At 37.6% G+C, this 24,635-nt stretch overlaps 1 protein-coding gene across 1 annotated transcript in view; it reads left to right on the top strand.

Annotated features, from left to right (window-relative positions):
* FCHSD2 (FCH and double SH3 domains 2) overlaps positions 1–24,635 on the top strand; it is a 234,645-nt gene that overhangs the window by 78,490 nt on the left and 131,520 nt on the right. Inside the window, exon 4 of the mRNA XM_075546243.1 lies at positions 8,036–8,112. Within this exon, the coding sequence (XP_075402358.1) occupies positions 8,036–8,112 (77 nt within the window). The remainder of the gene's footprint in view (positions 1–8,035; positions 8,113–24,635) is intronic.

The raw sequence follows: 24,635 nt of genomic DNA, 5'->3' as shown, positions 1-24,635 counted from the left end.
TGTTGTAACATTTCGTTTGGTGTAGGACTGCACCATCTATTCCTGGAGCCTTGCTTTTTACTGATGCCTTCAATGCCGGTTAGAATTCATTACCATTGGTTCTTGATCATATGCTTACCTCTTGAAGTGGTTGACTATCAACCAGTTCTTTTTAGTACAGTTGACTGTATTCCATTCACCTTTCCTTTTTCTAATTCTTCTTGCATTATTCAATGTTTTGCCCATGGTATCCTTCAAAATTGAAGTTTGTAACTTGCATTTTTTTCTTAAATTCTCTCAGCTTGAAATATGCTGGGCATGTTCTTCTCCTTGGTTTTCAAACTCCAGGTCTTTTACATTGTAATGTTTTACGAAGCTGCCTTTTAACATTATTGTTCAGTCTTCATGGTTTTTTTCCTGAGAGCTTTAGCTGCTCTTATGCGCAAGAATAAATTCAGAGTAACTTTTGACATCCACTTTAATCGCCTTTTGCTTTCCTCATATGTGAGGTCCTTGATGTCATTTCACAACATGTCAGGTCTTCTGCCATTAGGATTCAGTACATCAAATATATTCTTGAAGTGACCTCTAAATTCAGGTAGGATATATTCCAGATCATATGTTGGCATTTGTGGATTTGTTTTAATTTTCTTCTGCTTCAACCTAAACTTGCATATGAGTGCAAATGTTGGTCTAGTCCATAGCCACGCCCAGGCTTTTGCTTGAACTATGTTTGCGGTACTTAACTTTATTACTAATTTCTTAATTAATTAAAAAAGTAATAAATTTACTGCCATTGAGTCAATGCTGACTCATAGTAACCTATATGACAGAATATATCTTTCCCTATGAGTTTCTGAGATTATAACAAACAGTTATGGGGATTTTAATGTATCATAATATTGGCATTCCAATATTATCCTATTATAATTTTTAACAGTTAGAGAAACTGAGTAGTAGGTACACATGATGTCTTTTATTTTTTCTTATAACAGCATGTGAATCTATAATTATCTCAAGATGAAAAGTTTAGCTAAAATTTTAAATGCATGACATCTTCTCAGATTTTACCTTTCCTAGGAATATCTTTTAGCCATGTACCTCCAAGCAGTCTATTTTGTTCCATTTTGATTGCAAGTCTCTTTTTCTATTGTATCTAAAAACTGTAAGAAAGCATGAAGTATAATTTTAAAAGTACCACATATCCTCATTTTGTTAATAGTTGAAAGATCATTTAAAAAGAACATCAAAAGGGTACCTGGGTACCGGCGAAGATGGTAGAGTCCTGGTGGTTCAGTGGTTAAGTGCTCAACTGCTAACCAAAAAGTCAGTGGTTCGATCCCACTAGCCATTCCACAATAGAAAGATAGGGCTTCTGAGAATGACGAGGGCAACGAATGTATAAGGGAGCTTTGCTCAATTGATGTGTGTATGGATTGTGATAAGAGTTGTATGAGCCCCAATAAAAAGATTTATTAATTAAAAAGAAAGAAAGATATGGCACTCTGCTTTGTAAAGATTTAAAATTTTGGAAATGAGAAATTTTGTTCTGGCTTGCCAGGTTGCTATGAGTTGGAATCAACTCAATGACAGTGAGGTTGTTTTTGAGTTTTATAGCAGAGTAGTAGATCAGTTTGGTCCTGGGAGTCAGAAAGTGGGAGTTCAAAGCCAGTTCTGTAATTGGTCTTACTGCATGACCTTTGGCAAGCTACTTCTTTCTAAGCTCCCATCTGTATAGTAAAAGAAAATAACGATTATCTACCTCAAATGATTGTTGTTAGGATATCTGAGATAACCTGTAATAAAAGGAATGTCTAAGGTGCCTAAGAAGATACTAGCTCTTATTTCAAAGAAATATCAAGATGGAGCATGACAGTATCGTTACCCTGTAGCGTGTTAGAAACTTCATCTGTAAGAACTTAACAGTAATTCTGATTTTGCTTCTGTCTGTGCTTTTCTAATCTGTTCTCCATGGTGATTTATTGTCTATAACATTTAAAAGATTAAATAAAATGAATTAGATGGAGACAGGAGGTTCATCTTACCTCTTGGGATAGTTTATAGAAAAATACAGAGTTTTCCACTTCATGAGAATCAACAGAATTCAGGAGCATTAGCCTTGATCTTTGTTGCTGATGCTGCTCCTGATCAGGGGCATGCTGTCATTCAGGCTAACAGCCCAACTGAGAGAAGAAAGTCCTCTGGTGACTACAGGGACTGGGGGGTGAGGTGCCCAGATAATCGAAGAGTCTGTGAATAAATATCCGAAGAACAAATGCTGTGATAAAGGTGGAGAGGTCGAGATGTGCCAAACCACAGAAGACCGGTAAGGGCCAGAGTATAATTTACTTGTCTACTCAAACCAACAGAACCTCATTGAAAGATTTTAAATGAAGCGATTGGTCCACTTTCCAAAGATCATTTTTAGTTTGGTGGAAAACAGCTTTTTTAAGAAAGAAAAGATAGGGAAACAGACATGGAAGCCACTTAGAAAACATCTGCAGTCTCCTGGGAGAGATGATGAAATCTGTGGTGGAGACATTGGAAGTAGAGATAGCAAAGATATTTACAGTGATACTTAAACTTGATAGTGATTGTGATGGTGGAGTCATGTGTTCTTCTAGAAGTTTTATAGTTTTGTATTTTATAGTTAAATCTATAGGCCATTGTGAGTTAGTAAGTTGTGATGTCTGTATCAAGATTCATGTCTCCCTCCCCCAGCCCACCCCATGCATAGTTACATACGTTGTAAAGACTATCTTTTTGTCAAAAGGAGTTGACTGCACTTCTGTGAGTCTGTTTCTGGGCTTCTGGCTCTGCCCCATTGATAAATGTGGCTCTCCTTTGAACACCGCACTGTCGTAATTACTGTAGCTTTTTAGTTTGCTTTCACATTGGGTTATGTGCGCCCTAAAACTTGGTTCCTAGTTCTTAAAATTATTTGAGCTATTCTAGTACCTTTGCATTTCTACATAAATTTAAGGGTTTTTTAATTGTTACTTGATAAAGGATGTTTCCTTCAATCTGTTTTTAATAGTTTTTATTATGAATAATTGTTGTTTCTTTTGTCATTTGTGCTCAAATCAGTAATCATTTTAAATATCAACTTTGTCTCACCTAATACGTTTAAGTAAATTAGTCTTTATTTTTTATATATGTGAAAAAGCCAAAATATAATTTTAATGTTTAATGCATATAGCTTATATGCAACATGAATGAGACTTGGTGTCACAGGGGTTGAGTGCTTGGCTGCTAGGCAGGAGGTTGGTGATTAGAACCACCAGCCTGTCTATAGGAGAAAGATGTGGCAATCTGCTTCCATAAAGATTACAACCTTGAAACCCGATAGGGCCCTCTAGTCCGTCCTATAGGGTCACTATGAGCTGAGTCAACTTGATAGGAATGCATCGTTTGAGTTTAATACTGAAATGAAGAGAAAAGTAAGTGAAAGGAATTCTTACAGTTTAAAGCCAGATACTGGTTGACTTCTTTTCTCATCTTAAATATAATTGTGTGCCACATAAAACGAGTATTTGTTTCTCTGTGTGCTGGGGACCAGAAGTGAATACAGAATAACCTGTGTGTGAGACCTGAAGCACACTTCTGCTCAGCTTGCTGTGGTAAAAGGGCCAAAGGTTAGGCCATCAGTCCATTTCCCAGTGTCCACTCAATAGAGCCTTTCTTTGTGTTGTTTCACTTGTCAGAGCGATACAGCGAGTGTTATTGAGAAGTAAAACAAAGAAAGCCTTACATCAGACGCTGGCTTTTAATAAAGTTGAATAGGATGTTATTGGATGTTCCAAGAGTGTATTTATAGTACATCTGGAAGTCACTATTCCAGAGCGAAGTGCCTTGGAAATCAAATCAACATTATGTATTAGTGATGCTCAAGCAAATATAAATATATATTATACATCTAGTGAGTGGGTATTAAGAGTCATGCTGGAGGGATTTTTAAAAGTAACACTTCTGAAAATGGCCAACTCATTTTATTCTTTTTGGAAAGTGTATTGTGGAGATTTTGTTTTCTATATAAATTTTATTTATGTTGTCAGACATAGCTAAAAGCATAAAAATAAAGAGAAGCTAGTTAATTTAAGTATAAATGCTTTCAGAGGCATGAAATGTTATTTAGGACCTTTTCTATAGTGGCCATGTAGCCTTTTAGCATCCATGCACATTAGATCTTGAACAGCTGCATAGAGCACATGGAAGTCATGATTCCTGCCTCTGTGAACTAACTTGAATAAAGTCTTTCATCTAGAGATCTTGTGTTTTTCTAATTCATGAATCCCCCAGCTCCTCTCTAAGGGGTTCATTCAGTTTAATACAGTTCTACTTTGTGGTTTAGTGCTCTTAAAATGGCTTTTGTAACTTATAATACACAAAAAGGTAAGTTAAAATCATTTCAGATTTTTAAAAAGAATCACATAAAACCTACTTAAAAGTGATGTGATTTGAAAAAACTTAGATGATATCTTGGCTTCCAGTTCAAACTTAACCAGCTATAAACTATGTGATCTTAAGTTACTTATATATCTCTTTGCGGTCTAGTTTCTTTGTGGCTGTAACAACACTGCACAGAGCTGAGAGAAATCAGTGTGCGGATATGCTTGTTACTGGTTTCATGTGAAGTTAGAGTGCTGTCCTTATCTTCTTTCAGGGCTCCTGTCATGTGCTGTGTTTTGCGTAAAGCATTCTCCATTGATCAAGCCGAAAAAACGGTTACTATCCTATCATTCAATTGTGACTTATTAAGAAAATATTTGATTATTCTATCCTCATTTGAATATTTTTGTTACATTTTGCCACTATTTGGCAGTTACTCAGGTGGTGTCTCCTACTTTGTATGCCCACATGTAATCTTCTCTAAAGATTGTGAGGTCATTTAAATTAGAGATCTTGATTTATTTGCACCTTTACAAAACTTAATTTGTAGTGCCTTATATGTACGCTTCTATTAAATTTTTGGTTTTTGTTGGTTTGCAATAGGGTTTCTTCCAATCGAGTGAATGGTCAGATTTGACTAATTTTACTAGGGAGTTTAGTATTATGTTAAACTCATAGAATGTTTTGGTCATGGTGGTCATACTCTTAGAAGTCTGGTGCAGTCTCTTCTTTGAGGACATGAAAATTAGGAACCAGAGTAATTATAATTAAAAGATTTTTTTTACTTAGAATAACCAAATGATTTTGAGTTATCTAAATTAGAAGCAAAATAATGCAGGTGTAACTCAGCTGATGCAATGGGTATTATTGGCATCAGCTAAATTCTAGACTCTCTGTTATAACCTGGGGATATGGTGACTTAAAAAAAATAAATAGTGAGGTCCCTTTGTGATAGAGTTTATGGGCAGCAAACAGACAAAGCAGTTTAAATCAGAAAAGTCACTTTTATAATCCTATGCTAAGGATTATAAATAAATACGGTAGTGAGGGGGAGACGGGGAACTACTTTGTATATAGTGATTAGAGAAGGCCTCTCTGCGAATGATATACACTAAGACTTTAAAGATGAGGAATTGCCTTATGGTCTTCAAATGTGGTTTCTTTTCTATAAAGAATCAGGATCCCTTGGAGAAATGGCTTACTGTAGGTCTGAGACGATAACTGTAAAAGAAAACTAACAAAAGTGTACAGTAGCCAATTTGAAGGATCTCTCAAGAATGCAATTATTTGAAATAAATAATTTTTAAACTATGAATTTATAATATGAATTTTAAAATTTATCAGTGTTCCTCTTTGGCTCAATTCAGGAAACTGGACAATACAGGAAAGTGAAGTATTTATCCTGATTTGCCTTAAAGAACTGGATCTCAGTTCGGTGATGATTTTTAAAAATAGAATAATTCCAATTAATAAATGGAGAAGGAATGAGAACAGGTGTTGTGTAATGCTTCAACCCTTAGTGAACTGTATCTTGTAGGCAATGACACTCGTGTTTTCTTGTATATGATTCTGAATATTTAAAAATCCATTTTTGAATGGGGAGGATGGGGATTCAGTAGGTAAAAATGGGTTTGGTGGGAAGACACTTCATGCAATGGAAATAATAAGCATAAGATACATATGTGAAAAAAGCAGTGGACCACTTGAGGGAACATTTATTTAAAGAGCCCTGGCGACATAGTGGGTTACGCATTGGCCTTCCAGCTGCAAGGTCAGCCATGGAAGCACCAGCCCCGCTGATGGAAAGCGGTGAGGTTTCCTGCTCTCTAAAGATTTACTTGTACCCTCTCCTTCACAGTTGCTATGAGTTGGAATCAACTTGATGGACAGTAAGTTTTTAAAATTTAGTAGTTTGGTTCCACAAACTATGGAGTATGTAAATTGAAGTATTTTGTATATGTTATAGTTCTCTGCAAGTTCTCAAAATACACTGTATCTAAACGTGGTAAAGCCATACTTCAGCTAGTCTTGTGGGGAACCTTGAAATAAGCTTCCATACAGTTTCTGCTCCCCTTTGGACTTGTTGAAATCATGGGAAACAGAGACATTCAACAATAGATTTCATAACCTAATTAATTTGGACCAAGACCTTAGCAGATAGGTACTATGCAATGTGTAGCCTGACACACTGATTTTACTTGAACAGAAAAAATTTTTAGGATTGTTGCTTACCTCAACATTTTATTTAATTATTTTTAGAGGTACATTTGGAGTCGTATTCTAAAGTTAATGACATCTGTACGCATTATACTAGGCCCAGTTAGTATGGTATGGTCTCATTGAAAAATAGTATGTCTATATTCAGAATGAGTAGTTTAATCTCGCATCCCAACAAAATGGTCTTCTTTCCTCAAAAACTACGTATATTATAAATAAAATGTTTTGTTCAAATTCATGTTATATTAATAGTTGGTGGGTATATTTCTTTGTAAAACTGATTTAAAAAAAAAAAGAGGACCTGATGCAAGGGGCTTAAGTGGAGAGCAAATGCCTTGAGAATGATTGGGGCAGGGAATGTATGGATGTGCTTTATACAATTGATGTATGTATATGTATGGATTGTGGTAAGAGTTGTATGAGTCCCTAATAAAATGTAAAAGAAGAAAAGAGAAAAAAATAATTAGGGCAAAGACTGTACAGATGTGCTTTATACAATTGATGTATGTATATGTATGAACTGTGAAAAGAATTGTATGAGCCCCAATAAATTGTTAAAAAACAAACAAACTGATTTTAACATTTGGAGTTATTTGTGCTGTAATATTATTTCTTTTTTATAAATAGTTTTATTAGGGGCTCTTACAGCTCTTATAAAAATCCATATATCAATTGTATCAAGCACTTGTGTACATAAGTTGCCATCATCATTTTCAAAACATTTTCTTCCTACTTGAGCCTTGGTATCAGTTCTTCTTTTTTCCCTCTTCCTACTTCCCTTCCACTCTTGTGAACTCTAAATTATAAAATATTTATTGTTTTCAGATCTTACATCATCCACTGTTTTCTTTCACCCATATTTCTGTTGTTTGTTCCCCTGAGTGGGAGAGGGTTGTGTGGTAATAACATCTTTCCTGAGATTTACTAGCATGGACAGCATTGAGGTTTGTTCATTAATTTTATAAGCAGTGAATATCTGCCTTACTGCAAGTTGAATGTGTATTTTTGCCTTTCTTGTGTATGAGAGGCTACTAGGATTTAGAAATATAAAACAATACAAATCAAAGGATGATGGGAAAGTAACATGTCAAGCTATGTGATCAGAGCACTGTGGAGGTGGATATCAGCTGTATTCACTGTGACACACCAGAAACATGTTGTTTTCTATGCTGGTCAAATAATTTGGTAAAGTGAGAAGCAAATTAATTGCTTCAATTTTCTTACTCTTCAAATCATCCTTCCGTAAAAAGGAGATAAGAAGGGTCTATGACAATAATGAAACAAGGTTGTATAGTCCTAAGATTGATTCTTCTGAACCAAATTATAAATTTGGAAAGATAGAATTTCTAAGTTATGTATTTTAAGGAAAAGAATATTATATCAAAATACTTTTTTTAGAATTTGTGTGTATATATACATATATATCATTACTATTAATTTTTTTTAACAGGGTATCCAGAAGTTGACTAGTCAATACTTAAAGAGAGATTGGCCTGGAATAAAAGTTGATGATCGGAATGATTACAGGTAACTTAATGATGAAATCCTTGCCCATTTTCTTTTAAAAATAATTTCATAAAGAGCCATGTTACATATAGATAATATGGATTCCAATATAAGATTTTTCCCTCTGCTATGTTTTTAGATATAATTCCAAAATTCAATTTTTAAAATTTTCTACAGCACATGTAGATAATCTTTTAAATATAATTTTCACCTGCCTTAAACCAAGATTATATTTTCATTAATTAGTAGCCACATAAGAAATTCAAAAAAAGTAGATGAAAATTGAACACAAATTGTTTTTTCAGTAACCTATGAATGAAACATTATTTGAGCTAGCAATGAAGTGAGATCATAATTCTACCATGATCATGCAATAAATCATTGCTGTTAAAATTTTAGAAAATTAAGAAGGGAAACATGTCCTTATAATAGCATCCTTGCATAAACATGTATCAAGTAGAGAATTTTCCAGTGTATCATCAAAAATAAATATATAATTTTACTTCCTACTTTTTCCAAACAACATTGCATTTAAGAAAATATTTTAAATAAAATTTTCAGTAAGTATTTTTAAAATAGTATTTTAATGGCAAGATAATGCTTTATTCAGGGAGTTGCTGGAATACAATTATATTTCTGTTTAAAATTTTTACTTATCAATAAATTTATAATAAATGTCATTTTACAGATACAGTAAAAAATTTTTCCTTCTTAGTTTAGAATAAACTGAGTGATAAACTCAGAGTATATGTAATGAGTAACATTATGACTCTTAATACATATTAGCAATTGCCTTCCAAAAAAGTTGTATTGATTTACACAGCTTCCATTAATACACGAGGGCCTCTGCTTTGTGTCATCATTAGCAAAAAGCCAAATTATTGAGATGAAGTTTGTTTTTTACAGAATAATTTCTAATTAATGTATTTAGAAGAAAAAAACTTTCTTTAAATTATAGTACTTCATTTAGAAATACATAGATTTGTCATAATTATATATACATATGTACTATATGTACGTGTGCATGTATACATACATGTCCATATATTTGTAGCTATATATTTAAACAGTGTATCTAAAAGTTGGCTAGTCAGTATCCCATATATGAGTTTTAAAGGTAGTACATGACAGTGGACGGCTTCCTTAGTTATCTGTGAATATTATAAAAATATAATTATTTAAAATTTGATGTTATGTTTTAGGCTAATTTGGAGATATTTTTATTGGATTTTGTGCTCAAGTGCTTATTGCTTTTTTTGTGCTTCATGTTGGGGAACCCAAAAGTTAAGGGCATGATCTCAGAGTTGTCACTCTAGTTGAGATTAAGACTAAATCCCAGGGACCAATCACAATGATCGACATATAACCTCCTCCCAGGGGGAACCAACTGAAAAGTGGGTGAAGGAAGAAATTTAAAAAGTAGTAATTTATAAATTATCAAGGGTTTAGGGCGGGGAAGGTGGGGGAGGTGGGAAAATGAATTGATACCAAGGGCTCAAGTAGAAAGAAAATGTTTTGAAAATGATCATGGCAACTTATGTACAAATGTGCTGGACACGCTGGATGTATGGATTGTGATAAAAGCTGTAAGAGCCCCTCAATAAAATCATTCTTTTAAAAAAAGAATTCAGTATTGAAGTTATGATTTGGAGTCTGATTATGAAATCAAGTTGCTGAACTGTCAGAATTTCTTAAGGTGGCAAAGGGGCTAGAAAACTTTAAGGATATACCAAAAACTCTTATGGTTCCTCATAGTTGCAGAATTGATGGATAACCTGGCAAACTGGTATGATAACTATAAATAATCAAACCTCAAACCCCTTGCTGTTGAATCACTTCTGGCTGATGTCAGCTCTGTAGGACAGAGTAAATGCGCGTAGGGTTTCCAAGGCTGTACTTGTTCTGGAAGCTTACTGTCGCAGCTTTCTCCCTCAGAGCGACTAGTGGATTTGAACCATCAGTCTTGCAGGTAGCAGCCAAGTGCTTACCCACTACATCACTGGGACTCCTTGCCATAAATAATAACAAACCTACTGCTATCCAGTGACCCTGTAGAGGGTTCCAGAAGCTGTCAATCTTCATGGGGGCAGAGAGCCTCCTCTGCCTCTCACAGACTGGCTAGCTGGTTTGAATTACCAACCTGTGGTCAGCAGGCTAATGCTATGCCTACAGCACTCCAAGCCCCTCCCACACTATAAATAATAGAGCAATGGTATTGCTATGTAGACTATTAAAACAAAAATAAAAATAGAGAGGATTTTGGTTTTTACTGAGGAAGTTGGGTGGTGGACTTCAGCTAAGGGGAAATAGAAGCTGAACTTCTAGACAAAAGATACAAACAGAGCAAAATCTTTAAAGTGAACATGAAAAGCTTGATATTGCAAGTATGAAGAAATCCATCTGTACAAAGAAGACACTGCTTATTGAGGATTAAAGATGAAATTCTGGGTGCTTGTTCCAGAGTCAAAGAGTATGTTTGAAGTCCCTACTTATTGAGTTATATCAGACACTGTGGTAGGAAATTTAAATGATCTCTTTTGGTTATCAAGACAACTTCATGAGCTAGATGTAAGTCTTAGATTATGTGCCTTACTTGAGGTGACATAGCTATTTAAATGCATCTTTATTCATATATTCATTTTTTACTTATGACATAGATATGAAACATGCCATATTATACTAGACTTTAATATTAGAGAGACTACATATACTTGAAGCTCCTTTCTCTCTCTAAGCAGCTTAAAAGATATACATTATGAGCCCCAAGGACGATATTCCTGCTAAGAGCAGACAATGCACAGAGAGGGCCATAAGACCAGCCCCGTCATGAGACACGGCGACCCTCACTGACCCATAGCGCTACAGGGGACAACACTGGAGACACAGTGCGGGAATTGTGTCCAATCAGACCCAGTCACACTAGGGCGAAACGTTAAGTGAAAGCAGCAAGGGGAGCAAAGCAATGAAATTCCTCGGGAATACCAAAAATAGACTTTGGGGACAGAGTGTGGCATCCCATCAGACTTGACTGGAAAACACTCCTAAAGGTCAAAAAACAGACCTCCAGCTATTTACAGGCTTTTCTTTTTTTGTCATTGGCTTTGTTTTTGTTTTGTTGGTTTTATCTTCCTTTGTTTTTTTGTTTGCTTTGTCTGTTTTTTGCAGTTAGTAAGTCTCTGCATGTCTAGATAAGATCGGTGGGATAAACAATACGAAAACAACAGGACCGTTGGTTCTCGGGGACAGAGGAGAAGGGGAGGTGGGAGAAAGGAAGGGGGAGCGGTGTCAACCAACCCAGGGACAAGGGAACAACAAGTGAACTAAAATCGATGGAGAGAAGGGCGTAGGATGCCTACTGGGGCGTAATCAAGGGCAGTGTAACAGTGAGGAATTACTGAAACCCAATGAAGGCCAAACATGATAGTGGGACAAGAGGAAAGTAAAAGGAAATAAAAGAACTAGGAGGTAAAGGGTATTTATAGAGGTCTAAGTACAGCCATGTACATAATGTAAATATATTTACATATAACGATAGGGAAATAGATTTATGTACATATATTTATGTTAAGTATTAAGGTAGCAGATGGACATTGGGCCTCTACTGAAATATTCCCTCAATGCAAGAACACTTTGTTCTAATAATTTGGCACTCTCAGATTCTCACCTTCCCGACACAATCGCTGAAGACAAAATGGATGCATAAGCATATGTGGTGAAGAAAGCTGGTGGCACCTGGCTAGCGAAAGATATAGCATCTGGGTTCTTAAAGCTTGAAGATACATAAGCAGCCATCAAGCTGAGAAGCAACAAAGCCCACATGGAAAAAGCACATCAGCCTGTGTGATCATGAGGTGTTGATTGGATCATGTATCAGGCATCAGGCATCAAAGACCCAGAACAAAAATATCATATAAGTGAATGAGGGGCAGTGCAGATTAGAGAACCCAAGCCTATCTGTAGACAGTTGGGCATCCTCTTACAGAAGGGTCAAAAGAAAGAGATGAGCCAGTCAGGGTGCAGTATAGCACCAATGAAACATACACTTTCCTCCAGTTCTTTAATGCTTCCTCCCCACACTATCATGACCTCAGTTCTACCTTTCAAATCAGATTAGACCAGAACATGTACACTGCTACAGGTAAGAGCCCACGACACAGGGAACTGAGGATAGATAAACCATTTAGGACCAACAATGAGAATAGAGCTATCAGGAGGATAAGGGGAATGTGGGGGGAGCAAGGGGAATCAATCACAAGGATCAACACATAACTCCCTTTCAGGGGAATGAACAATAATAGAAAAGTGGGTGAAGGGTGACAGAGGACAATGTAAGATATGAACATAACAATCTATAACTTATTGAGTGTTCATGAGGGAGGGAGGTTGGGGGAGAGAAGGGGAAAAATGAGCTGATATCAAGAGCTCCAGTAGAAAGAAAATGCTTTGAAAATGATGATGGCAACATATGTACAAATGTGCTTGACATAATGGATGAATGTATGGATTGCGATAAGAGATTTTAAGAGCCCCCCAATTAAAGTATTTAATAATAATAAAAAATTACAGTCTGGAAACCATGGGGGAAGGGAGCCAGCAGTCGGTGTAAGATATGAAAATAATAATGATTTATAATTTATCAAGGAGTTAGGGTGGGGAGGGAAAAAAGGAGCTGATACTAAGGGCTCAATAGAAATTAAATGTTTAGAAAATAATGATGGCGAAACACGCAAATATTCTTGATACAGTTGAAGTATGGATTGTTATAGCCTCCAATAAACTGATATTTTAATATTAAAAAAAAAACAAAAAATATACATTGTTGATAGTTGCAGTATTGGGTAATAGTAAAAGTACAATGGGAGAATGGAGGACACCTAAAACTTCTAGAATTGTGTCTTGAAGGATGAGCAGATAGTTGGACAAAAGGATTCTAAACAGAAATAACAAAGGTATGCAGTGATGCGAAAACATTAATGTTAGGTAATAATGATTGGTTAGTGTGAAGTGTATGGGTTGCAGTGTGAAGGGGAGTCGTGGGTACTAAGGATGAATGAGGTAGACATCATGAAGGACTGACTGCATCATGATTTCTCTTTTTATTCTGAAGATAATGGGCACACTGAACTCCCATAAGAGAAGTTGACATTAATGTCATTTTCGTAACATTATAACATTAAATAGCAGGGCATGGGGACTAATTTGGAAGGAATAGCATTGTAGGGATGTAATTCCTCATCTATCGCTGGTTGAACCAAGAAATTAGAGTAGAAATTCGGTTGTGGGAGACATGGAGGAAACTGGAGCGAGAGGACGTCTAATTGGTAGAGGCTAGTTTTTGTCAAATTTACTTGGAGACAGACTATGAACGCTAGGTGCCTAGGTATCTAAAATAGCTCTTGGCACAAAAAAACACTCTAAAATATTTACTGGCTGACTAAATAAAGTAGGCAGATGATGAGAAGGGTTATAGAGTAATTCCCAGGCTTTTTCCTTTGGAGACTGATAGGAAGGCTGTGCCATTGTGATAAAAGATAATAGAAAGAGCCCGATTAAAGATGGGAATGATGATTGCCATTTTTCTCTGTTTATTTATTTCTAGATTTTTTGTTTTAAATTACATTTGTATTGGTGCTTTACAAATTCTCATTCATGTAACCTGTGTCAAGTGTGTGTGGGGGGGATGATACTAAGGACTCAATTAGAAAGAAAGTGTTTTGTAAATGATAATGGCAACATATGTATGAGTGTGCTTGATATAATTTATTTATGGATAGTTAAAAGATCTTTAAGAGCCCCCAATAAATTGATTAATAATAACAAAAAGAAATACAAAAAGTGCAAGGTTTTTGCACCTGCTGGTGCAACAGATGTATTATCCTTTTTGTTTTTCACAACAGTCGTTTATCTTGAAATGATGGGCAGCCTCAGCAGCAACTTCAAGCACTGTTGAAGTGCATATCAGACAAATCAACGTTTTCTTCTAATGTCACGATTTTTCTCTGCTTCTCGGGAGCATTTCCAGCTTCACCGGTGGCACTTTATATTAATCCAGTGGTGTTATTCAGAGTTGCACTAAAAAATCATGAAGCGCCTATGAAAAGTGGGTGCTAACACTTAGGATGTGAGCTCTTTGCAAGGAGTTGATTAGTTTAACCTGGCATTAAAACCAACCATTTTTAAAAACCCTCATGCTATATCTGTGCAGGTCAAAACTGTTTTGCTCAAGGATCAACTTAAGTCTAAAAGTTTTGCATGCCTAAGTGGACCAAATAGCTTATGATGTTGTAGCTACGTTGTTATCTTTGTAAAATAGATGTGCTGTCCTCCTGCTTGAAAATCTTTTCATTTCTCTTTGCCAATGGAATAACATTTAAATTCCTTCATGAGGGAACTGATTACAAGGATCTACATAATACCTTCTCCATGGGGGATGGACAACAGAAAAGTGGGTGAAGGGAGACGTCGGACAGTGTGAGACATGACAAAATAATAATTTATAAGTTATCAAGGGTTCATGAGGGAGTGGGGAGGGAGGGAAAAATGAAGAGCTGATACCAAGGGCTCAAGTAGAAAGGAAATGTTTTGAGAATTATGGCAGCAAGTGTACAAATGTGTTTGACACAATGAATGGATGGATGGATTGCGATAAGAGTTGTACGAGCCCCCAATAAAATGATTTTTTTAATTAAAAAATAAATTCATATGATACTCAAAACCATGAAAAAAAGTTGGTACAGAATACCTTTCTGTCCACATCTCTAGCCATTTCTCCATCTTTCATCTTTAGTTCTTTTTTAACATTTTATTAGGGGCTCATACACCTCTTTAGTTCTATTGCCCTTCTTGTGACACTTAATCTATACTGGAATCATTTTTCCTTACCCCCTTTACTTCTCTTAACTAGGCTTATGACAGTCTCTCAGTTAACAATCACAACTATAAATGAGTGTTGATTTGCTAAAACACCTTAACTATTTCCTTAAATTAATCTTAGAGTATGACTCTAACACATTTTCTAGTCTTCTTGATAAGTTGTGATGCTAGGATGCTATAATTTTTAGGTCTAATGAAATCTGTGGTTTTATTTCTTTTGTTCTGCTTTCCTTTTGTATATTTTGAGATAATAGGTTCACAGTTATGAGAAACAATAGAGCTCTTTCACTCTTCACTAGTTGCTCCCAGTGGTAACATCTGGCATAACTGAGTACAGTATCATAACCAGGAAACTCGTATTGATACAATTTACCTGTCTTACTCAGATTTCCACTGCAGGTCCATCAGTTTGTTGTGCTGTGGTGCCTGTGTTGCTGTGCTTCTGCAAACAATGCCACTGGTATTTCAAATACCAGCAGAGTTACCCATGGTGGACAGGTGTCAACAGAACTTCCAGATTCAGACAGACTAGCAAAAAGGAATAGACCAACCACTTCTGAAAAATTAGCCACTGTAAACCTTAAGAATAGCAGCAGGACATTGTCTGATACAGTGCTAGAATATGAGCCTCTTAGGTTATAAGGCAATCACTATCGGGAAGAGCTGCCTCCTCAAAGCCAACATTAATGATGTGAATGGAACAAAATTGATAGCACCTTCATTTGCATGTAGAACAGTGGTTCTCAACCTTCCTAATGTACTGACTCTTTAATATGTAGTTCCTCATGTTGTGGTGATCCCCCCCAAACATGAAATTATTGTTGTTGCTCCTTTTTAACTTTTGTTTTGCTACTGTTATGAATTGGCAACCCCTGTGAAAGGGCCATTTGACCCCAAAAGGAGTCGCGTCCCACAGATTGAGAACTGCTGGTGTAGAGGATGACTCAAAATGAGAAGAAACAGCTGCTAACATTCATTAATAATAAGAAAGTGCACTAGATGAAGTATGTGCTATAGAAATTGGAAACCATCAAAAATAATGGAACACAATAGACATTTTTGGCATTTGTATGCTGAAAAACACTGGCATTGGCCATTTAGAATGAAACATTGTTTGCTGGAAATGACAAACTGAAGGGGAATGGCATTGCAGGCATTGTTAAGAACATTTAAAGATCTGTCCTGAAGTACTGATCTGTCAGGGAGAGAGTAATATTTATACACCTACAAGAATATTCAGTTAATCTGACTGTTATTCAAGCTACACCATAAGTACCCATAAGTACCCAAATAAAGATACACCACAAGTACCCATAAGTACCCAAAGTAAAGAAATTGAAGATTTTATTTTGTCAACCTCTGTCGTCTGAACTTGATCTAACATGTAACCATGTACATCAGTCATTTCTGTGACTGGAATGTGAAAGTTGCAAACAAAGAAGGATTGGCAGTGTGAAAATATGATAGAAATGACACTGGAGATCACATGATAGATTTTGCAAGACCAATGACTTCTCTGTTGCAAATATCTTTTTTTCAACATTAATACTAACTATACACATGGATCTCCAATAGAGATACATAGACAAAGATCAGATACATTGTTGAATGACTTCAAGAACATGAAGAAAAGAAAAAAATCATTTCTAAAAATAGTAAAGAAAGAAAATACCAAAACGGAAGCCCTATGAGAGTGTGAACTTCTTCTTGGATGCAGAATAATGAAGTAAGAGAGCTGAACAGGAAATTTCAAAAGGCAGCTTGAGGTAAATGTCCTAGCTTGAGAAGACACGTGAAGCATAATAGTGAATTAAATGTGCAAAGACTTGGAGTTTGAAAACCAAGAATTAAGAGCATACTCCGCATTTCTCAAGTGGAAAGCACTGGAAAAAAAATTGTGAATCCTTGATTTGAAATGTTGAAGGATTCACTATGGAATGGTGCAGGAAGAGGAAAGGATACACAAGGCCATGTCACCAAAAGGAATTTGTTTATTTTCAGTCATTTTAAGAGCTAACGTGTGTGTTAGCAGGATATTTATATGTGTGTATTTACCTTTGCTGCAAACATATCCATGAATGTGGTGGAGCATACGGGGGCAAAGTTTTGTAATTTTCTAGGTATAACCAAACACCTTGAGTGAATGAGTCACTGGTCCTGGAATTTAGGACTCTAGTCTCAGGATACCAAAGTCAATTGGCATCACATAGTTCACAATTATAATGTTCAACATTGTACTTTGGTATGTAGCAACTGGGGCAGGGGTCCTCAAACTTCTTAAACAGGGGACCGGTTCACTGTCCCTCCGACCCATTGGAGGGCCAGACTATAGTTAAAAAACAAAACAAACAACAAATTCCTATGCACACTGCACATACCTTATCTTGAAGTAAAAAAACAAATGGGGCAAAAATACCTGGTGGACAGGGTAGATCTCCTAGGTGGGCTGCATGTGGTCCGTAGCCATAGTTTGAGAATGCCTTAAAAGCTCCCGAGTGGCTATCTAAATTGGTCTCTCCTCATCTAGAGGAAAAAGATTCATCACAATCTAAGGACACTGAGGAACAGTCCAATGGATTAGCGACGACATCAACATCATTCTCCACAATTCTGAGACCAGAAGAAATACATAGTACCTAGCCACCACTACCAAATGCTCTCAAAGGAATCACATTAGAAGATCTTGGATAGAGTTGGAAAATATGTGGAACAAAATTCAAAATCATAAAAGGCCTACTGGTTGGATGTATAGATACTGGTGAGAGCCCCCCCCCCCCCCCAAGGTTTGGAACCCCTCAGGTTTGGAACTGAACTCACCGTATTGGTCCAATTTGCATACAAACAATAAGCAAGCCTATAAGGTAAACACCATCTTAGAATACATCCATTTAAGATCAAAAGGGCAACATTTACCTAAGGACAAAGTTCAGTGAATGAGATGTAAAAAAAAATATGGATATATTGTTCAGTGTAAAACTGATGATCTGCTTTATAAACTTTCATTCAATTCACAATAAAAAGTTCCTTTTTAAAAAGTGGAAGACAGCTACATGGCTAACTGGAAAAGATACATATTTGTGTCCAAAGAAAGGTGACCCAACAGAATGCAAAAATTATTAATACCATTTTTACCACCCACAAAAATTTGCTGACTGTAATTAAAAATAATTGTAGCAGTACATTAGTGGGGTCCTATCGGATATTCAAGCCAATTCAAAGGAGGACATGGGATGAGGGAGATCATTGCTCATGTCTGATGGATCTTGGCTAAAAACAGAGAATACCAGAAAGATGTTTACCTTCATTAACTGTGCAGAGACATTCACGTATGTGGATCATAACAAATTGTGGATAATATTTAAAAGAACCCTAATTCCAGAACACTTACTGGTGTTTGTGCAGAACCTGCACATGGACCAAGAGGAAGTCATTTGTTAGAGCAAAGAGGATATTGCATAGTTTAAATTCAGGGAAGGTGTTTGTCAAGATTATTTCCTTTCATCATATTTAATGCAAATGCTGACTAAAATCCAAGAAGCTGAATTAATTGAAGAATTAATTAATTAATTGGAGGAAGATTCATTGACAACCTATAGTATGCAGGTGGATGTTACAACCTTGCTTGCTTAAAGTGAAGAGGAACTAAAGCATTTACTCATGGAGATCACAGATTGTAGCCTTATTATTATTATTATTATTAATATAGTTCCATAGTTCACGTCAAGCAGAATTGTACAGTTGCTACCCCAATCAGTTTCCAAACATTCTTTTTCATCCTGGACTCCTTGACATCGTCTCTCCTCTTCATCCCTCCCTCCACCACTGAGCCCCCCTGCCCCCCAAAACCCTTATTCTATATGCTGTCTCAATAGGAATTGCACCTCAAAGAAATAAAAAATCCCCACACCTGAACCCGTAAGCAACATCACAATAAACAGAAAATATTGAAAATTTCAAGGATTTTCTTTTACTTGGATTCACATTCAACCCCTACTTTCATCCCCCTAGCGGTGATCAGGATATCAAACAATGTGTTGCTTGGGGCAAGTCTGGTCCAAAAGATCCTTAAAGTGTGTATTAGTCCAGACAGACTAGAGAAATGAATTCATAGAGACAAGTGTGTATAAGAGAGAGTTTTATATGTACATTAAGAAAGCATCCCAACCCAGTCCAGTCCACGCCCATAAGTCTGATATTAGGCCCTAGGTCCGATACCAGTCTATAAAGACCTCTTCAGACTCATGAAACGCATGCAGTGACACCAAATGCAAGACATTCATGGGCCAGTGGGTAGAAAGTCTTTGGATCCAGTGGCAGCGTAAGCATTGCAGCTCTGGCAGGGGTCTCCACGTGGCTTCTCCAGGTCCAGGGTTCTCAGCATCAGGGTTGGTTCATGTGGCTTCTCTGGGCTGTTTTGCAGAAAGTCAGCCTTGTCATTAGGGAGTCTCCAAAGAAGTGAAGTAGTGAAAGTCCAGCTTCCAAGGAGGAAAAACCTGATTTCCCAGAATTCTCGGAAGAAAACCATGCCCACACAGACTAGACTCTACCTCTTCACTCTTAATCCTCTCAAGTCCCAAATCGACACCAGATTATGTAACTACCACAAAGTGTTAAAAAAGCAAAAAACTTCATATTGAAGAACAAAACTTGCTTGACCTGAGCCACAGTATTTTCAGTTACCTCATAGGCATGCAAAAGCTAGACAACAAATAAGGAAGACAGGAGAATGGATGACTTTGAATTGTAATGTTGGTGAAGAATATTAAATATACTATGGATTGCCAAATCTGTTGAAAAAGTACAGTGAGAATGCTCCTTACGAGGTAGGATGGCAAGACTTCATCTCATGTACATTGAACATGTCATCAGGAGGATAGTCTCTGGAGACATGACTTGATAAATAAGAGGGTCAACAACTAGAGAAGGACCTTCACCTAGTTGGATGGCCGCAGTGGCTCCAACAGCAACTATTATGAGAGTGTCACAGTGGATGGTAGTGTTTCCTTCTGTTGCCCGTGGGCTCACTCTTAGTTGGAACCAACTTATTGACTTCTAACAATAATTACATTTCACCTGTTCCACATGAACTCATTTGTATTTTTATATGTATAATAAGTGTTGTGTAGCTTTTTTACCATCACCATAGGCAAGATTAATTTGATGTTTGTTTGTTTTTCACAAATAAGACCTTTTATTTATCAGTATTAAACGTGTGTATTTTAAACAGATTCTTGAAATGGTGGCTCATAGCCATCAGCTCATTCCACTTTCGCACCTGTCTCATCTTCAGTAGTTTTTCCAGAATTACCACCTTCACCATGAAGCTCTATGAGTTTTCCCAATTCAGACTTGAATTCCTTCAGCATTTTCACTTTTCTGACAAACTTATAATGGAGAGGCTAAATAGATTGGCAAGCCTTTTCTCTGTCTTTCACAATGCTGTGTGGAATCAATTTATTGACCACTTCTTTCAGATAATGTGTCCATACCTCTTGGGTCATGATTGTCATTAGTTTCTTTTAGATTTGGTGGACCTGCTGATGCTGAGCATAAGAGGTCTTCTGAATCTGATTAGTGTATTTTTTAGTAAACCAACACAGAACAGACGAAGCAGATACCCTTTGGTAGTTTTGACATCAACATGAACTTCAATCATGGTCTGCCATTTTTTCACATTGGAGCACATCTTGTCTTGCGTAAGACCCATGCCGTGGAAGTTGGTTCAGGAAGCTTTTGCCCTGAACGTCCTCAGTAATTAGCTTAAATTTCCTAAAGGCAACCTCGTCATTTTGCAGACCAGCAAGGCTCACTTCAAAAACGCGACCCTTGAGGCCATCAGATGCAAGTTTGGTTCCTTGAGTCCTGGCGACTAGTGTTTTCCCAATACTTAGACTGAACCTAGCTGGTGCTTTCACATCATACCGTTCTTTCTTAGAAAATGGACCGACTGCTTTCTTCTTAGCTCCTTTTTTGCCATCTTTTGTAAGGCTCTTGTTCTTGGTGACCGTCATGGTACCACGCAGAGAGCCAAAAGGCAGTAGTTTTGTTTTTTAATGAAAAATTATTCATGATAAACTTTTCTCTGGGTCTCTGCTGTCCACTATGGTAGTCATACAAGAATTATTTCATAGCATGACTTCAGGCTATATATGGATGAACATTTTCACATATTTTACTGGTTATACCATAATTTTATTGCAAATGTTATTTTTCAGTTAGAGTAGTTATACAAAATTGTAAAGCACATATATTTTATATTAAAATCTATATCATTATAAAGAAAAATACAAAACTAGGAAAATAATGGCACAGGAGAAACTGGAAGAATTTGTTTGCAGAGATATTACGGTCTAGGCAAATACTTGTCCCAGTGAAGGGGCACATTTTGATCTATAGCTTTATTACTGAGACTAAAACCCAAAATCACTGCCATTGAGTCAACTACTTCTGTGGGTTTCCAAGACTGTAACTCTCTATCGGAGTAGAAAGCCTCATCTTTCCCCAGTGGAGTTGGTGGTGGATTCGAACTGCTGACCTTGCACTTAGCAGCGCAACACATAATTACTAGGGCCCCAGGTCTCCATTTACTTAAACTGAGAGCAATTTCTGTCAGTAGAAGAGAGGAGGCATAGGAGTGAGACAATATGGGTTTCAATCTAGACTCCATTACCCCCTCTATGCTTTCTCTAGCCCATAATTCTTGTGTGCCTAGTAGATTAGACTCTCATCTTGGTGCTGAGGATACAACAGTAGACAAAAGCTTCAGCCAAGCAGAACTCACGTTCTAGTGAGTAAAGACACACAAGAAACAAATGAATACACGTTAATTGATAGAAAATGCTCAGGAGAGTAAGCCAAATACCAAGTGCCTGGAAATGATGGCCCGGGAATCACTGCTGTGTAGGGAGCAGCCTTTAGAATGAGTCACAAAGAAGCCTAGAGGTCAGTTAGAAAGCCTGTGTGATAATCCAGGCACGTGGTGGTTTAAGCCAGGGTGACAGCAGTAAAAGATGGAGTAATCAGATTCCATATGCATTTTAAACATCTAGCCAACAGGATTTCTGGGTGGTTTTGACGTGGGCTGCGAGAGAAGGAAGATCAGTGATAACTGTCGGTGATTTGGCTTGAGGATTAGAAGGTTAGAGTAGCTGTCAAACCAGATCGTTGCCAGCACAGATTTTAGGGAAGTCACATTTTATTGTGGACATGTTAGGATTAAGAATCCTATTAAATATCCACACGGACTTGTTGAGTAGGCAGTTGGAGGTTAGGAGTGTGGAGGAAATGCCAGCCCCCCACAACTAATTGCAGGTTCAATAGGCGCAATTGTATGGTGATAATAAGTAAATATTATAGTAAAGTCATAGAGAACATGAGAGATAAAAAAGATATTGAAATAATGGAGTCAGACACGTTTCATGGTAGCATGCTCACCTCAGCCCTGCCTGGTGGTCCACGTGGAGATAAGGGGCCAAAGGGCAGGAGAGAGGGGGGAGGGAAGGACAAAGGGAAAGGGAACTGAGCGAGGACAGGGAGAAAGGATGGGGGAATGGAGGCCAAGAGGGGAGCCCGAGAGAGCTCTTTATTGCTAACCCAGGCTTATATACTTTGGGGGGGGGGTGCAAGCCCCCTAATTACAGGTAAAGACATATGTCTCAGGAAGGGGTTACACTATAGGTTATACAGCAGTGAGAGGGGGACAATCTATGGATATGCACAATAGGAAGAGGAGGAATTGGGGGCCCACATGTGACAAGATGGGCAGATCCTAGATTCAGGATGGCAGCCTAACTTTGGATGTTACTGAGCAGGTTTGACCTGTTCTCTGGATCTCCATAGAAACCGTTATCGGTAGGGTGTAAACCCCACCTATAGGGTCGCAAGCTTTCAGGGAGAAGTAGCCCATTGTTCTTAATAGCAGGGAGCAGGTCCTACTTGTGGTGGGCCCAGACAGTAGTCTGACAACTGACAGCCTTCAGGGAGGATGTCTCTAAGCATCTGGCCTCCCACCATATGCTGGCAAACAGCCTCTAATGTTTGGCATATCTTTGGGGGAGACAAAGCTGGGGAAGTTTCTTTATAATCCCACAACTCCCCCTTTTGTTTTATATATAAAATTTAAAAGATTCACATGGGCAACATGGTTATTTTCTATACATTGAAAGCTGTCAAGGCAAAACTTCATGATCCAATTAATATAGCCAAAAATTCAGGCTTATTGTAAACATTTTGAATTCAGGCTTGGGGGATAAAGCCCCCCTATGCACATCTGCTATTGGAGGAAGCGGAGAGGGATTAGATGCAGCAGTGGGAAGAAATAGAGCCAATAGGAATGTCTGCTTCTATGGAGAGGTAGAATCAACCATTTGCTCACATTAAGGCAGCACAGCTTTAAGGGGAGAAAGTGTGGAAATGGTAGACTACTGCAGGAAAATGAACTCGGACTATATCTCCAACTACTAGAGTGGCGGTCTTCCTGCCATGGCACACTAGTCTTCCAGGTTCCCTCCTACCAGTCGGAATAAGTCCCAGTTCTATTCCCTCAGTGCTAGTGTCCCACACAGGAGGACTGTCTGCTAGAATTACGAATTCAGGAAGTGTCAGCATAGCCGTGGTATTTAAAGCATGAGAACTGGATACACTCATGTAAAACACAAATGTAATTAGAATAAGAAGCTGAAGAATGAACTCTGGGATTCTCCAGCATTGACAGAACAGTGAGAAATGAGGAAGTGACTAAGGAGCAGATGGTGAAGTAGGAGGAGAGCCAAGGGAGTACTTTCCTAGAAGCCACGTGGAAAAGCATCTCAAGAAAGTAAAAGTAACTCGGTCAGTTGTTGCTGATCCCATCAAGTCCATCCTGTTGCATAGTGACCCTACAGGACCGGGTAGAACTGCCCCTCTGGGTTTCTGAGACTGCAGTTCTTTATGGGTGTAGAAAGCTTAATCTTTCTCCCAGGAGTGATTGGTGGTTAGGAGCCCACCATTTAACCCCCTAAGCACCACGGCTCTGTAGTGCTGCTGCTGGGTTGAGTAATATTGAGGATCAATCCTTGATTTGTCTATTGGGATTAGCTATGGGGAGATCTTTGAAGAATTTTATGAGCATTTTTAGGAGATTGAATCCAAAACCTGATTCATGCAGAAGTAAAGGAAGAAAGAAAAAACCTGAAGAAGTGAGGAAATAATTCTTAGCAGGAATTTTGCTGCAAAGTGGGAGTTAGAATGGAGGTGCTAGAGAGAAATATGAGGTTGATGGAGTGTTGTTTCTTTAGATAGATGATATATAGCATGTTTATATACTGATGAAACTGATCGAGTAGAGGAAGAAATGTTTCTGCTTAAGGAGAAAGCATAATTACTTGATGAATCTTCTTAATTGAGAGGTGATGAAATGGCCATGTTTTAGCTCCTGTGGCTGCACAAAGGAGAAGGTGACTCGAACTCAAATCTGACCAAGACTGCTTTCTCTCAGGCAGAGATCAGACATGTCCCCACCCTCCAACTTCCTTTACTCTTTCTTGACACTAACCCATCCCTCATAGGATACTCTACTCCGCTGGGTCCCAGAACTTACCGACAAATACTTACAATGATGGGGACTGTTAGGGAAATTAACAGGTTGACCAAGTCAGAATCTTTTAGCTGTGCCAGCAAACTTCTCTCTGGTC

The sequence above is a fragment of the Tenrec ecaudatus genome, chromosome 4, assembly GCF_050624435.1.
Source record: "Tenrec ecaudatus isolate mTenEca1 chromosome 4, mTenEca1.hap1, whole genome shotgun sequence".
In the NCBI taxonomy this organism is placed as follows: Eukaryota; Metazoa; Chordata; class Mammalia; order Afrosoricida; family Tenrecidae; genus Tenrec; species Tenrec ecaudatus.
Note: the sequence above shows the minus strand (reverse complement) of the source record. Positions and strands in the feature narration are given on the sequence as shown.